Source organism: Panicum virgatum, chromosome 5N (genome assembly GCF_016808335.1).
Source record: "Panicum virgatum strain AP13 chromosome 5N, P.virgatum_v5, whole genome shotgun sequence".
NCBI classification, from domain to species: domain Eukaryota; kingdom Viridiplantae; phylum Streptophyta; class Magnoliopsida; order Poales; family Poaceae; genus Panicum; species Panicum virgatum.
This window is the reverse complement of record NC_053149.1, coordinates 26,840,399-26,853,200: the sequence shown is the minus strand read 5'-3', so window position 1 is coordinate 26,853,200 and position 12,802 is coordinate 26,840,399. Positions and strand designations below refer to the sequence as shown.

At 41.9% G+C, this 12,802-nt stretch overlaps 2 protein-coding genes and 1 long non-coding RNA gene across 4 annotated transcripts; 2 read left to right on the top strand and 1 right to left on the bottom strand.

Annotated features, from left to right (window-relative positions):
* Positions 1–219: 219 nt before the first annotated feature.
* LOC120676717 lies at positions 220–1,873 on the bottom strand. The gene is made up of 2 exons (XR_005675967.1): positions 1,389–1,873; positions 220–473 (listed from the first exon to the last, which is right to left on the bottom strand). It is a non-coding gene; the product is annotated as an uncharacterized LOC120676717 (long non-coding RNA).
* Positions 1,874–2,515: 642 nt separating this feature from the next.
* Positions 2,516–7,066, top strand: LOC120676287 (cyclin-L1-1-like). The gene is made up of 8 exons (XM_039957523.1): positions 2,516–2,949; positions 3,925–4,006; positions 4,102–4,242; positions 4,457–4,623; positions 5,624–5,885; positions 5,978–6,323; positions 6,413–6,454; positions 6,549–7,066. The coding sequence occupies exons 1-8, from the start codon at positions 2,798–2,800 to the stop codon at positions 6,608–6,610; spliced, it is 1,254 nt and encodes a 417-aa protein (XP_039813457.1). The 5' UTR covers positions 2,516–2,797; the 3' UTR covers positions 6,611–7,066.
* A 444-nt stretch (positions 7,067–7,510) lies between these two features.
* Positions 7,511–12,515, top strand: LOC120676286 (sucrose-phosphatase 1). Of its 2 annotated transcripts, XM_039957522.1 has the most exons (10): positions 7,612–7,787; positions 7,903–8,052; positions 8,571–8,639; positions 8,742–9,041; positions 9,132–9,233; positions 9,591–9,785; positions 9,882–10,169; positions 10,317–10,503; positions 12,023–12,069; positions 12,167–12,515. In XM_039957522.1, the coding sequence occupies exons 3-10, from the start codon at positions 8,580–8,582 to the stop codon at positions 12,257–12,259; spliced, it is 1,272 nt and encodes a 423-aa protein (XP_039813456.1). In that variant the 5' UTR covers positions 7,612–7,787; positions 7,903–8,052; positions 8,571–8,579; the 3' UTR covers positions 12,260–12,515. The 2 variants fall into 2 exon arrangements, with proteins under 2 accessions (XP_039813455.1, XP_039813456.1); XM_039957521.1 differs by lacking the exon at positions 7,903–8,052 and having other exon boundaries at positions 7,511–7,787.
* Positions 12,516–12,802: the final 287 nt, after the last annotated feature.

Here is a 12,802-nt window from a genome sequence, read left to right as displayed (position 1 = left end):
GTGAGGCCATTGCTAATTCTGAATATGTGAGCATAGCTTTGCAATGCTGCATAAGCTCTGAAAAATGGCATGAGAAGTTACTGCTACGTAAGAGTCAGTTCAGCATCTGAACTGATAATCCATGATTTTAGTTCAGAGATAACTTCAGAACTGATAATCTATGATTTTTTTAAACTGCCTGGTCGGAACAAAACTGAACAAAATTCGCAGAATACATGATTCACAGAACTGAACATGATTCACAGAACTGAACACGATTCACACAAAATTACATTAGCTTGGGTAATTGGTGCATGGTACTGGCAACATATGATTATCCTCACATTACATAAAAATTAAACCCAGCCTTAGAACATGACCAGAGTCTTGATGAGCTAAAAATTAAACTAGACAATCCTGCATCTACAGCGAAGCACATCAGGTTGACGATTCCCTTCCTCCTCCAGGGCGCCTACTTGGATCTCTGCCTTCCACTGCACACCAAAAGGAAAAATCAAAAACTGATAATCCCAACAAGCTTTTGTTAATTTTAAATCAAAAACAATAATGTACAGGGTCATCTGATTCTAGACTATTTCAGAACTTGCAGGCATTACAGGCAAAATCATTCAAATCATTCTCAGGCAATCATTCTCAAGCAAGACCAATAATGTACAGGGTCATCTGATTCAAATCATTGATGCAAGCCAAACAATTAGCATTGTTTTTCCTCTAAACATGGCAATACTAAACAAGAAGCAAAAGAATGCTGCTACTGCTAAAAGAGGTTATGTGCCCTCTCATGAAATTGTAAAGTCTGTGACAGAACCAAAAGAGGTTACCTTTTCTCATTTAACCAAAAGAGGTCCATCAGGTCCTCTTTTGGTCATGATCATGCAGGTAACAGAGTTCAGACAGAGGAGCAGAATAAGCTCATCAAGCAAACTGAATGTCTCCCAGCAAATATTTCACCATCCCTTACTGCCTACTAATCGAAAACAACGTTGCTCAACACCTCATCCTCAACCAAAAGTAAGGAGAGACATCCAGAAAAATATTTCAGGGCTCAAGCTACATGCTACCAACAAACAAGAATATACTGCGCAGACAATTCATTTATCTACTGCACCTTAATATCTCAGTCAGCTAGTGGTTACAGTTCATTATGCTTGCATAGGCAATTCAGTTATCTACCGCACCTGCACCACAGAAAAATTCAGTGATAAATACAGTGATTAATAGACACTTGGCCGCAAATCATTGATGCAAGCCAAACAATTAACATTGTTTTTCCTCTAAACATGGCAATACTAAACAAGAAGCAAAAGAACCGCAGGAGGAGCAAACAAAGGAGAACCGCACTTGCCAGCTTCAAACAAAGGAGAACCGCAGGAGGAGCAAAAGCTCACCTTGGGGATCCTGACGACTACCCGCCGCCAAATGACGTCGCGGAGCTGCGGCGTCGGCCTGGAGGACGCGCACCGCGGCCGCCTCCCCGCGCCCGCGGCCGGCAAGAAGCAGGCGCCGGCGGCTCCGGCGGCGGATCCGGGGAGGAGGCGAACCGGAGGCGGGCGGGCTGGCGGCGGCGGCTAGGGAGGCCGCCGGCGACGGCTAGGCCCTGGCGCTGGGATCGGGCACCGCTCTGCTGGAAGTTGGAAAAAAAATTAGTGGGGCCACAGTTGGCAGTCCAAATAGGGAGCCACCAAATTGGAATGGAAGAGAAATTTGAAAGGCCTACTAAAATAACAGTATATTTGGAAGCTCTGCTAGAGATTAATTTTTTTGCTCTAAGATGACATGTGCAGCCTGCAGCGCCAGCGTGGAGGGAGTGGTGATGCAGGGGCGATGCGGCCGGAGCTTGGAGGCAGCAAGCAGGTGGCCGGAGTGAGAGCAGCGGGAGAGCGTGCGCTCTGGGAGTTCATGCATGCGCTCTTGGGAGGATGGGCGGGTGGTGGAGCTGCGACGGTGGTGGGCGGCGGCCGACAATAGCTGTGTTTTTTTCCTGGTCAGCCAACTAATAAATAGTACTGTTCTCTCGTACTAAATTAGCATTAGTCAGTCAACAGTATTATTTTTTTCATAACAAATCAGCACCAGTATTTTCCAGTAAACTTTGCAATATAGACAATTGTGAGCTGCAAATAATTTGCAGAACAAGAATTTTGCGAGAGGCGGGTTTGCAGGCTCGTATAACAACGCGCCCCGTCTGCAACTTGAGTGCGACTCCATACCCTCCTCCTCTACGTGCTTCTCCATGCTTTTGCCGTCTGCTTCCATCGTTATGGTACTGGAATATATGAGCGAGCAATGGAGAATGAGGAAGCGAGATATATATATTGGATAGTAGAAAGACGGCATTATCAAATCTCGACGGTGTTCCATATGAAATCCTTTCTTCACTGCTACCAGGCGATAGGCGATCTCCATAGCCGCACTCGTATCCTAGACGTTGTTTTGAAACGGACGGATCAGATTGCGCAAGGATGCTCCAACCGACGTTACACTCACACCCCGTGAGAACACGAGCAGTTGTCGAGCACCCCGCGACTCCCGAGCGGAGCTTGACTCTTCAATCCCCTTCCCCGCGCACGCTTTCTCGGACCATCCGCCGCCGCCGACGCCGCCCTCGTGCCCTCACCGTGCCACTCCCGCCGGCGTCAGCCTCCTCTCCTCCCTCTCTGCCGCGCGTCGCATCGCGCAGCTGCCGTCGTCCTGGCGGAGCGCGGGGGCGGCTCCGGCCCGATCAGAGGCGCCCGGTGAGGCGGCGCGGGGCCGACCGTGGGGGAGGCGCACGGCGGTGGGGCGGCCCGTGTAGAGGATGATCTACACGGCGATTGACACCTTCTATCTGACGGACGAGCAGCTGCGGGACTCGCCGTCGCGGAAGGATGGGATCAGCGAGGCCACCGAGACCGCGCTCCGCGTCTACGGATGCGGCCTCATCCAGGAGTGCGGCATCCTCCTCAGGCTGTATCCTTTTGCATACAGTCCCTCTTGCTAATCCAGCCTCCGCCCTATGTCCAAATCCACTCGTTAGGGCCTTCGGGGTTTCCTCGAGGATCCTAGGGTTTCTAGGGTTTGGTAATTAGTTTCCGTTGAATGCTCTATCTTTCAGTGTGATTTATAGGTCATTTGTTTTCTTCTAGAAATAATTTCCTCGATTTTTCTTGGGATTAGGTTAGTTTGTCTGGTAGATTTGTGGCTTCTATAGTGTTATTAATCAATGAGGTGTTTCCATTTAAGATTCTAGCAGCTTTGCTTGATTAAGCTGGATAGTTAGTGATAACTTGTGATTGGATGAATTTAGTTGCCTCTGGATTTCTTTCTGCTGCGCTGATGTCATATAAATTGTATAATTGGTTTGTTCTGAATTTTCTTTGATATTGCTATGTACCAAATCTTCAATTTTCACATTTTTTCAGGTTAGGATGATCCGCATCTATTTGCTATTTTGTCTCATGATTTATCCTTGGTAATGAAATACCATACTCGGTTGATACAATGATACCTGTAGCGAATAGTGTGTTGCTACACTATTACTCTGCTTTTTGGTGTTACCACATCTAGATTATCTGTTTGTTAACCATAAAAATACGAAATAAGAAAAGAATCATGGAGAATATAAGAGCTGATGCCATCTTCTATTTGATTTTGAACTACAGAAAGCAGTACAGATGAGCATCTGCTATAAATGATGTACTGAAGTACAAAACTTTGTTTCCATTGCGGACAATTTGATACTATCAAAATGATTGGCATAACAATTCCTAACAATACTCACTGTTTGAATATTATATACAATTATTATTTTCATAAAGAATATATAACTCTGCTGGAGTTTTTAAATATTTGCTATGTACCGTGAACAAAGGTGGACCTCATGCTATTTTGTTTTTCTGTGTATTTAAAATTTATTTGTTTTTTGGATTCCTTGACTAACCTAAGACCACAAGCAGTGATGGCCACAGCACAAGTATTGTTTCATCGCTTTTACTGCAAGAAATCATTTGTTCGATTTAGTGCAAAGGTAATATCTTTGTCCTCAGTTCCTGTTGTTGAACCATTTTTATTTTTTAATTTTTTCTGAGTTTAACTAACAGACCTGTTTGCTTGTGGTCGCAGAGAGTTGCTGCTAGCTGTGTTTGGCTGGCAGGGAAGTTGGAGGAGAGCCCTAGAAAATCGAAGCATATTATATTTGTATTCCATAGAATGGAATGTAGGAGAGAAAACTTGCCAATTGAATATTTAGATGTCTTCTCAAAGGTATATTTTGTTCAGCTCAACATAATTTTGATTTCTTTTCTTTTGAAACCTCCCTGCACTTTTAGGCTTGATATATATGGCATCAATTTAGAATCACTGTTTTTTTTTCTTTCTCATTCTTATTGATTGTATCCTAATATGTTGTTGGTGTACTTCTTTTTGAAGAATCCGATGATTATACTAACTGACTGGTTGACACTAACCTTTACTGCAGAAATACTCAGAACTGAGGCATGATCTGATAAGGACAGAACGGCATCTGTTGAAGGAGATGGGTTTTATTTGCCATGTCGAACACCCCCATAAGTTCATATCGAACTACCTTGTAACGCTTGAAGCCCCTGAGCTGACTCAAGAGGCATGGAACCTTGCCAATGATAGGTAATTCTGATCCCAAATAGTCAATTTTGCTGTAATTATAAATATTTTTGAACTCATGGATGACAATGCAATCTACTTATTCAGTTTTTGAGGGATACACAGGAAGTAGTTTTATATGTTTCACTTTATTTGTTTTTGACTTTGTTACGCTACCTGATCATGAATTTTGAGAAATTTATTGAGAAACTTCTTTCACCAATTTCCTTCCGCGTTAGCCCAAACCCCTTCCCCCTCAAACACACAATCAATTTATTAGGCAATGTGTGTTTTTGGGCAAGCCACTATTCTATGGAACTCTCTTCAGTTTGTGGGCAGCAGTTCCAGTTCCATAACTTGTGGGAGTGCATTTCTATCCTATTATGAACTAAATTGTTGTCATCAAGTTGTTGTAATCCATATTAACATATATTTTCTACACGTAGATGATTGCTGTGCTGAGTGTTGGCAACCCCTTTACTTTTTATCCTTTTGGGGGATGCAAGCAGTAGAAAGAAGAGAGCATTACAAATACATAAACGAAAGCAACGAGGCATCTTCTTCTTTAATGAAAAGAATGATACAGCTCTTCTGCGTGTTCGAAAAAGAACAACTATGTATGCAAAAGATAAAGGGGGTAAATAGGGGAAACATGGATAGCCCAAACCAGCAAGTGATGGGCCTTTTCAATAGGATATACTGAACAACTATACATCTCAGAATATTGAGCTCTGAGAGCGAGGTTTGCAAGAAAGAAAGAAAAAGTACAACACAAAGAGCTTTGTCCCAACGTCAACACAACATACCACACCATTGCGACTTGTTTGGGGATTTTCAATTCATTTTGCCCATGGCGCATTTTTTCTAATGGGGCATTCAGAATCTCTTTGGACTTTGAATATAAAGTCTCACACTAGATCCTGTGCATCAACCATCCTGTCAGATGGCTTCTTGTATTTTCCTTTTTGTTCATTTGGATTTGCACTTTTATTAACATATTCTATATTTTTTTTTGGTACATCAGCTTGAGGACAACTCTGTGTGTGCGATTCAAGAGTGAAGTAGTAGCATGCGGAGTTGTGTATGCTGCAGCTAGGAGACGCGGTATTGCCCTTCCTGAGGATCCTCCGTGGTGGACTGTCTTCGATGCTGATGAAGCTGGAATCCAAGAAGTTTGCCGGGTTCTTGCTCACCTCTACAGCCTCCCCAAGTCAGAGTACATACCAGTATATAAAGACAATGATTCCTTTACTGTTAGAAGGACACCAGAGCCGCAGGTTTCAAAGGTTAATACATAGTTTGACTAAAAACCATTGGAGGATTCATGGAGTTTACCTTTTTAAGAATGACTACTGAATTTACGCTCACTTATTTTCAGGAAAGTCCTGCAAGTGCTGTTGCTAGTGATAAGGGAACCCCTGTACCCTCAAGTTCTAGCCAGGAAAAGGATTCGGTGACAAAGGCTGCACCAGACAAGGTCAAGGAAAAAAGTGACGATGAAGGTAAGGCATTGTCTGCTGAACTCAATGGAAAACAAGATGCAGCGGCGAAGTTGAAGAATGAGAAATCGGAGTCGGGTGTTGACCGGAGTCGGGAAAGAGAAAGAGAGAGATCAAAAGGCCGGGACCGTGATGGCAGGGGTAGGGATTCTGATCGTGATAGCAGGGGCCGTGACTCGGATTGTGAAAGGGACAGGAGACGACGTTCTAGGGAAAGAAGTTCAGGTATGGCAGCAAATAAACCAACCTGGTTTTTAGTTATCTGGTTTGAAGCATGCTATGAGACACTCAGATTTGCTGTATCTCCAATGCAGGACATTCAGACAAGGAGAGGTCAAGGCACCACTCGTCACGAGGTATGGTATATTTGCACAGCAGCCTTCATATATAGCCCCGAACTATTTTTACTCATGATTTATGTTTCTCATTTTACTTTCGTGTACCTTTTAGACCGTGGTGACTACTATAGTTCCCACTCATCTCGTGAAAAGGATCGGCACAGACACCATTGATCAATCTGAGGATCCCTGTCCACAAAGATTCGCTGCAAGGAGACCAACAGAAGAACGAAGCAGGAGAATATGTAGTGCGGGTGCCATACTGCCATCTCATCATTGCACATGGCAATGGCTTTCCCTTACCTCTATTATTTTGGCACCTGGATTCTGTAACATGCAAGGTAATCAATATTTGCTGGGGACTTGAATTTGTAGAAACGGAACCAAGGAGAAGTCGAGGCGCGGACCACGGGCATTAATTACCTCTTTGAACTGTCACGTAACGGGAGTATGGAACCTGTCGTGCTGCTTATCCTGTGTGAATTGTAATGCGCGTACTCGTACATAGCTTGCGGATGTTAGAAAAGATATACGGTAATGCTATAGATCTGACGTCTGAAGTTTTAAATTTTTTAAAAATTGGACGCTCAGATATATATTGCAATAGTTAAGCATTTAATATTGCAACTATTGTTTTCTGTGTCAAAGTAAAAATGTTATATGAAGCATAGTGTTTATGTTGTGGAAATTTTCTATCCTAGAGTTGAACTATGTAGTCATTGTTTATGCATTAGTTTTCACGCTGATGTTTCACTAAGTAAATTTTAACATTTTGTCAGAGTCCGATGTATAGGATGTTCGGGCGCTAGCAGCGCTGAAATATCCTCTATGTATTGTGAACCATAATAATGCATAACGTATTCTTTCTTGCAAGCACATTGCTGGGTACGGCAGCTCGGATACGCAGCAGCACACGGACAACGTAAATTTATACGTTGTTGCGTGGAATTTGCATAGTACTGTAGCAGTATTTCAATTTCAAAGCTCTTAATAAATCTTTCTACGGGGAGTGGTGACACGTACCAAACCCTTTTTCGAGGGGTGGCCGTGTGGCATCGAATCTCGGGGGGGCATAAACCGATGCGCCCCATGCCGATAGCGGATGGACGTGTGGCAGCGCCGCGCCTCTGTCTCACCACCCTCCATCCCTCTTCCCGACTCGGCGACTCCCCAACCGCAGCCCACAAACCGAGCGGAGAGGAGCCCCGAAACAAGCGCCAACGGAATTGGGATCGCAACACATCCCACCCCACACCGCCACTCCCCATCTCCATTCCCCTCCACCGCCCTCGCTCCGTCCCGCCTGCCCGTCCGGATCCGCGCGGCCTCGGATCGATCTCTTCTCTCGTCGGTAAGTGATCCCTGCTCGGATGGAATCGCCCGTCCGTTCGTTTCATGTCTTTCGCGTTTCCGTTGCTGTGGAGTACTCCCTAATCGCCGAATCAAGTTTGTTTCCCCCCAATATGGTTTTGCGGGCTCCCGCTGGATCCTCCAGAACGCGTTGCGCCCGCTCCTGCTGCCCTTTGCCGCGCTGTTTGGACCCCCAGTGCCGTGCGCCCAAGATCAATGATCCCAGCTAGGCTGCCAGGAAATTCGGAGTTTATCGCGTCTAGTTTGTAATTTTACTTATTTATTTATCATCCTTGCTTTTTGATTGATTGGATGCCTCAGGCCTATGGATTTGAATAATGCTGTTTTAGCAAGACAATTCTTACCTCCTTTGCTGTACCGCGTGATAACATTGCTTTAATTCATATACGTCTCGTTTTGTTAGGATAAGAAACATTCTTGTAAAATTGGACCCAGGGCTCTGTATTTTACTGTCTCAGAAGTATGATCTTCCTAGTAAATTCCTGGATGAAGTTAAGTGCATTATTTACAAGTTTCCTCAATGAAATTTGCAACTTGACATTCAGCGAAGCTGTTAAGATCATGAGAAGCCAAAATCCATCATTTGTTTCCACGTGCCTTCTAAGAACACTTCAATTGCTACTTCGACAATTTGTGATGTTATTACCAGCTAACAGTGTTGCAATTATGCCGAGCCATAGATTGAACTATCAGTTACTGCCTTAAGCTAAATCATGACCTGAAAGCTTAATTCCTTTCAAGTTCATAACCATCTTCTTTGCAGGTTACCAAAATGGATAAACTCAATGGTTCTGCTCGTCTTATGATTGTTTCAGATCTTGACCATACAATGGTGTGTATGTCTTTCAGCTCATATGCGTGATTCATCCTGACCTATCTGTATGTGTTGTCGATGTTGATTTTTTGTTTTTTTTGGTACGGCTGAAACTTGCAGGTTGATCACCATGATGAGGAGAACTTGTCCTTGCTTAGGTTTGCTGCCCTGTGGGAGTCCGTTTACTGTCAGGATTCTCTACTTGTCTTTTCAACTGGACGGTCGCCTACTCTCTATAAGGAATTGAGGAAAGAGAAGCCTATGCTGACCCCAGACATCACTATCATGTCTGTGGGCACTGAGATAACATATGGCGAGGCAATGGTTCCTGATGATGGTTGGGAAGAATATCTGAATAATAAGTGGGACAGAAATATTGTGGTACAGGAAACTGCGAGCTTTTCTGAACTGAAGCTTCAGGTTTGTTATGCTGCATGCATTATTTCTCTTTAACTCCTTTTTGGTTGTAAACTAATAATGCCTTGTTATTGTACATTTGCATGGATACAGCCAGAGACAGAACAGCGTCCACACAAGGTCAGCTTTTTGGTTGACAAGAAGAGTGCCCAGGAAGTGATAAAATCTCTTGCCGAGAAGTTGGAGAAACATGGGGTGAGGGGCCATGCATCATACACCCTCCGTTTTTATTTACATGTCGTATTAGGTTCCCTAAGTCAAACTTGACTAATTTTAACCAGATCTATAGAAAAATATAGTAACAACTATACTATCCAACATATGCACTATTAGCATATATTTCATGGTGGATTCCATGAAACAAATTTGTTTTTTGTTAATATTATTATTTTTTCTATAAGTTTGGTCGAAGTTTGCTAAGTTTGACTTAGGACAAACCTAATATGACATGTAAATAAAAACAGAGGGAGTATGTCATTATGTTTCTGTTTTGGCACGTGTGCTCTGAGTCCACATTATTATTGACTGCTTTGTTTTTTTTTTCCTAAACAGTTAGATGCGAAAATTATATACAGCGGTGGCCAGGACCTTGATATATTGCCTCAAGGGGCTGGAAAGGGCCAGGCACTAGCATATCTGCTTAAGAAGCTAAGCTCATGTGGAAAGCCACCGAACAATACTCTTGTTTGTGGTGACTCTGGTAATGATGCAGAATTATTCAGTATCCCTGGTGTACATGGTGTCATGGTAAGTATATAATATATTGCAATAATTATATAACGAAGTTCATGCCTGAATGAATGAGTGAATTGAAACTCCTTTTTTTTTTCTTCAAATGTTCAGGTCAGCAATGCCCAAGAGGAACTGCTTCAGTGGTACCAAGAAAATGCAAAGGATAACCCTAAGATAATTCATGCAAGTGAGAGATGTGCAGCTGGTATTATACAAGCCATTGGGCACTTCAAGCTAGGACCTAATGTTTCTCCTAGAGATGTGGATTTTCCATATGCGAAGGATGCCTCTTTTAAACCTACAGATGCTGTAGTGAAGTTCTATGTTCTCTATGAGAAATGGCGCAGGGCTGAAGTTCCAAAGTCTGACTCAGTTATACAGTACTTCAAAAATATTACTGTAAGTACACAGGTTCCCTGTTTGATTTTGTTTATTAACTCTAGCTCACCTTGTCAGTGCATGTATATGATTTAGCTTGTGTATGTTAGAGCGTGATTCTTCAACTTGCATCTAAATTAATTCCTTCTTATTTGTCGTGTATGTTAGCATGCAAATGGAGTCATCATCCATCCTGCTGGGCTTGAGTGCTCTATCCATGCATCCATTGATGCATTGGGATCATGTTATGGTGACAAACAAGGGAAAAAGTACCGAGCATGGGTGGACAGACTTTTTATCACACAGACTGGTTCAGATAGCTGGTTGGTGAGATTTGACTTGTGGGAGTCAGAAGGTGAGTCTTGAATATTAACTTCTTGTGCAATTGCATACTGTTTTTTCAAGTTGTAATCATATCCCTCAACTTTCACCTCTACTCAATCATGGGTTTTCTTTGTGACTTGTAAATTGCATTGCTTATATCTTCATGACATTTCACAAGACAATCTCTTTATTGGATATGTAAAGTTGTGATGCCAGAAATAGTTTATTAAAATGATAACACATTCATATAGAACTTTTCAACAATACATACCATGTTAGACCCTTCTTTTTTTGTTCACTAGTCATATCCTTATATGTTTTGTAAATACTAACTAGCTCATCCAGATGGGAAAGTACAAACAAAATACAAAATGCAGATACCTGTATGATTTTTGCTTCTAATATGCAGGCATAAGATATGCTTTAATAGTTTATTGAGTTTTTCATACTAATATATTTTTAATTCACTAAATAATTCCTTACCGAATAGGTAAACACAAATCTTAGCTGATGGAAACGTTTGTAGATTCAGGAAATCCTAAGCATTCATTAGTCATATCCTTTATCAAATATAAATGTTAAATAGCTCATACAAGTACATGGTTAAATAGCTCATACAAGAAACCTCGGCATATTTGTTTACATGATGTGGATAGGGTGAATAACATGTTATATGTTATGGCGGGTTACTGAAAAGGGTATTGGATTTGACCATTAAATTACCTGCTATGGATGGTCTGTTGGTTTAAAATGCATGTGTTAAAGAAATGATGATAATGATTTTGGTGCTTTTTATTCTTCTCTAGTTTATTCGAAGAGAATTTCCACTTAATAGTTTGGTTCTTATGTGGCATTGAGGATTAGTTACTAATATGCCACATGATTTATGTATTCCTCGTGTCGCTGACAAGGTGGGTCTGGACTCACATGTCAGTGATGCAATCTATACAAGGGATGAGGTGAGCAATCAGTGTCATACAATGAACTTAGAAGTAAAATGAACATTATTTCATCTAGTCCTACAAGTATTCTATGTTTCTTCATAGAAGAGGTCTGTAAATTAGCAGGAATAACAGATAATAGTTTATAAAGCAGTTTAATTTGCTGCCCAATTTGATTTTTGAGTCATAGGCAAGGGATGTGTTCCTAACTTCCCATGGCAAAAGCTGAGGAGGTGCATGCGGTAGCCCAGCTTGACAATTGGGTCAGCTGAGAATGTGAAATAAATCCATTGATTTGCAAGACATAAACAAAACTGTGCTCCAACCTCTTGAATGTCCTCAGCCTCTACCTGTACCTTCATTACATATGTAGTATAACTGTTATGTTTTTTGTTCATGTGCATGTGCTTATGTGATGTATCAATTTTGAGTTAATTGAGATGTGCCTTGTTCTCGTTCAATGTAGGACAGAATACAATGTGTGGGATGTGACTTTCAACTGTACTCCTAGCTATTTTCCTTTGTCTATAATTTAAAAGCTTTTCACAATTACCCATTTCATTCTCTTTTTTGGTAATTGATTTTGACTTGAATCTTTCATACTTTCAGGCGATGTGCGAGTGTGCTCTCTGTCAAGTCTTGCCTTGAGTCTAAAGGTATGCCAGCTTTGCTTTGCTAAAATATCTTCTGTACGCATGCTTACATTTTGCAACAGATATGAAGCTCATACAACTATTATTTTTCTTCCGCCAGACTGAATCCCCTGAGGGCTTTGTGGTAACATACATCCACAAGACATGGCTGAACGGTTACTCTTCAGGGGTTGAGCAGGCATCTAAGCTTTAGACTGATTTGCTGCTTCTCCGCCCATGCAAATGGAATTTTCTTGAGGATAGAATAATGTATCTGCTTATCTGAGAAAGATCTTCTTTTCACGTTTATAATGTTAACTTCTTAACCGCACTGGAGGATGTCCAGGGAGAGGATATGGTGCCCTACTTGTTTGGTATGTAAGATAAATGCTCCATCTCATGACTTCCATGAGAAGCCGAAGTGATTCATCTTTGGTATATATAAGCACACGCTAATCTTGTTATCACTATTCATGCTAGTGCTCTTGATCGCTGTCACACTAATCTTGATGAATAATGAAGTGCTATTTTAGCAATTTACATTCTACAGCCAAAATTTCATGGCTATCATCTGTGAATGAAGTATTTTGAAGTTTGAACTATACATTGTCCAGTAGAAACCTAAGGGTGACAACAATCTGAGTCAAATACAGCTTTCGAGCTCTTTTCAATTCCAATGCACATTGATCCCATACAAAAACAGAAACTTAGGCCTAGAGATGTAAATAGTATGGACATTTCCCGACCCTATTCGAAT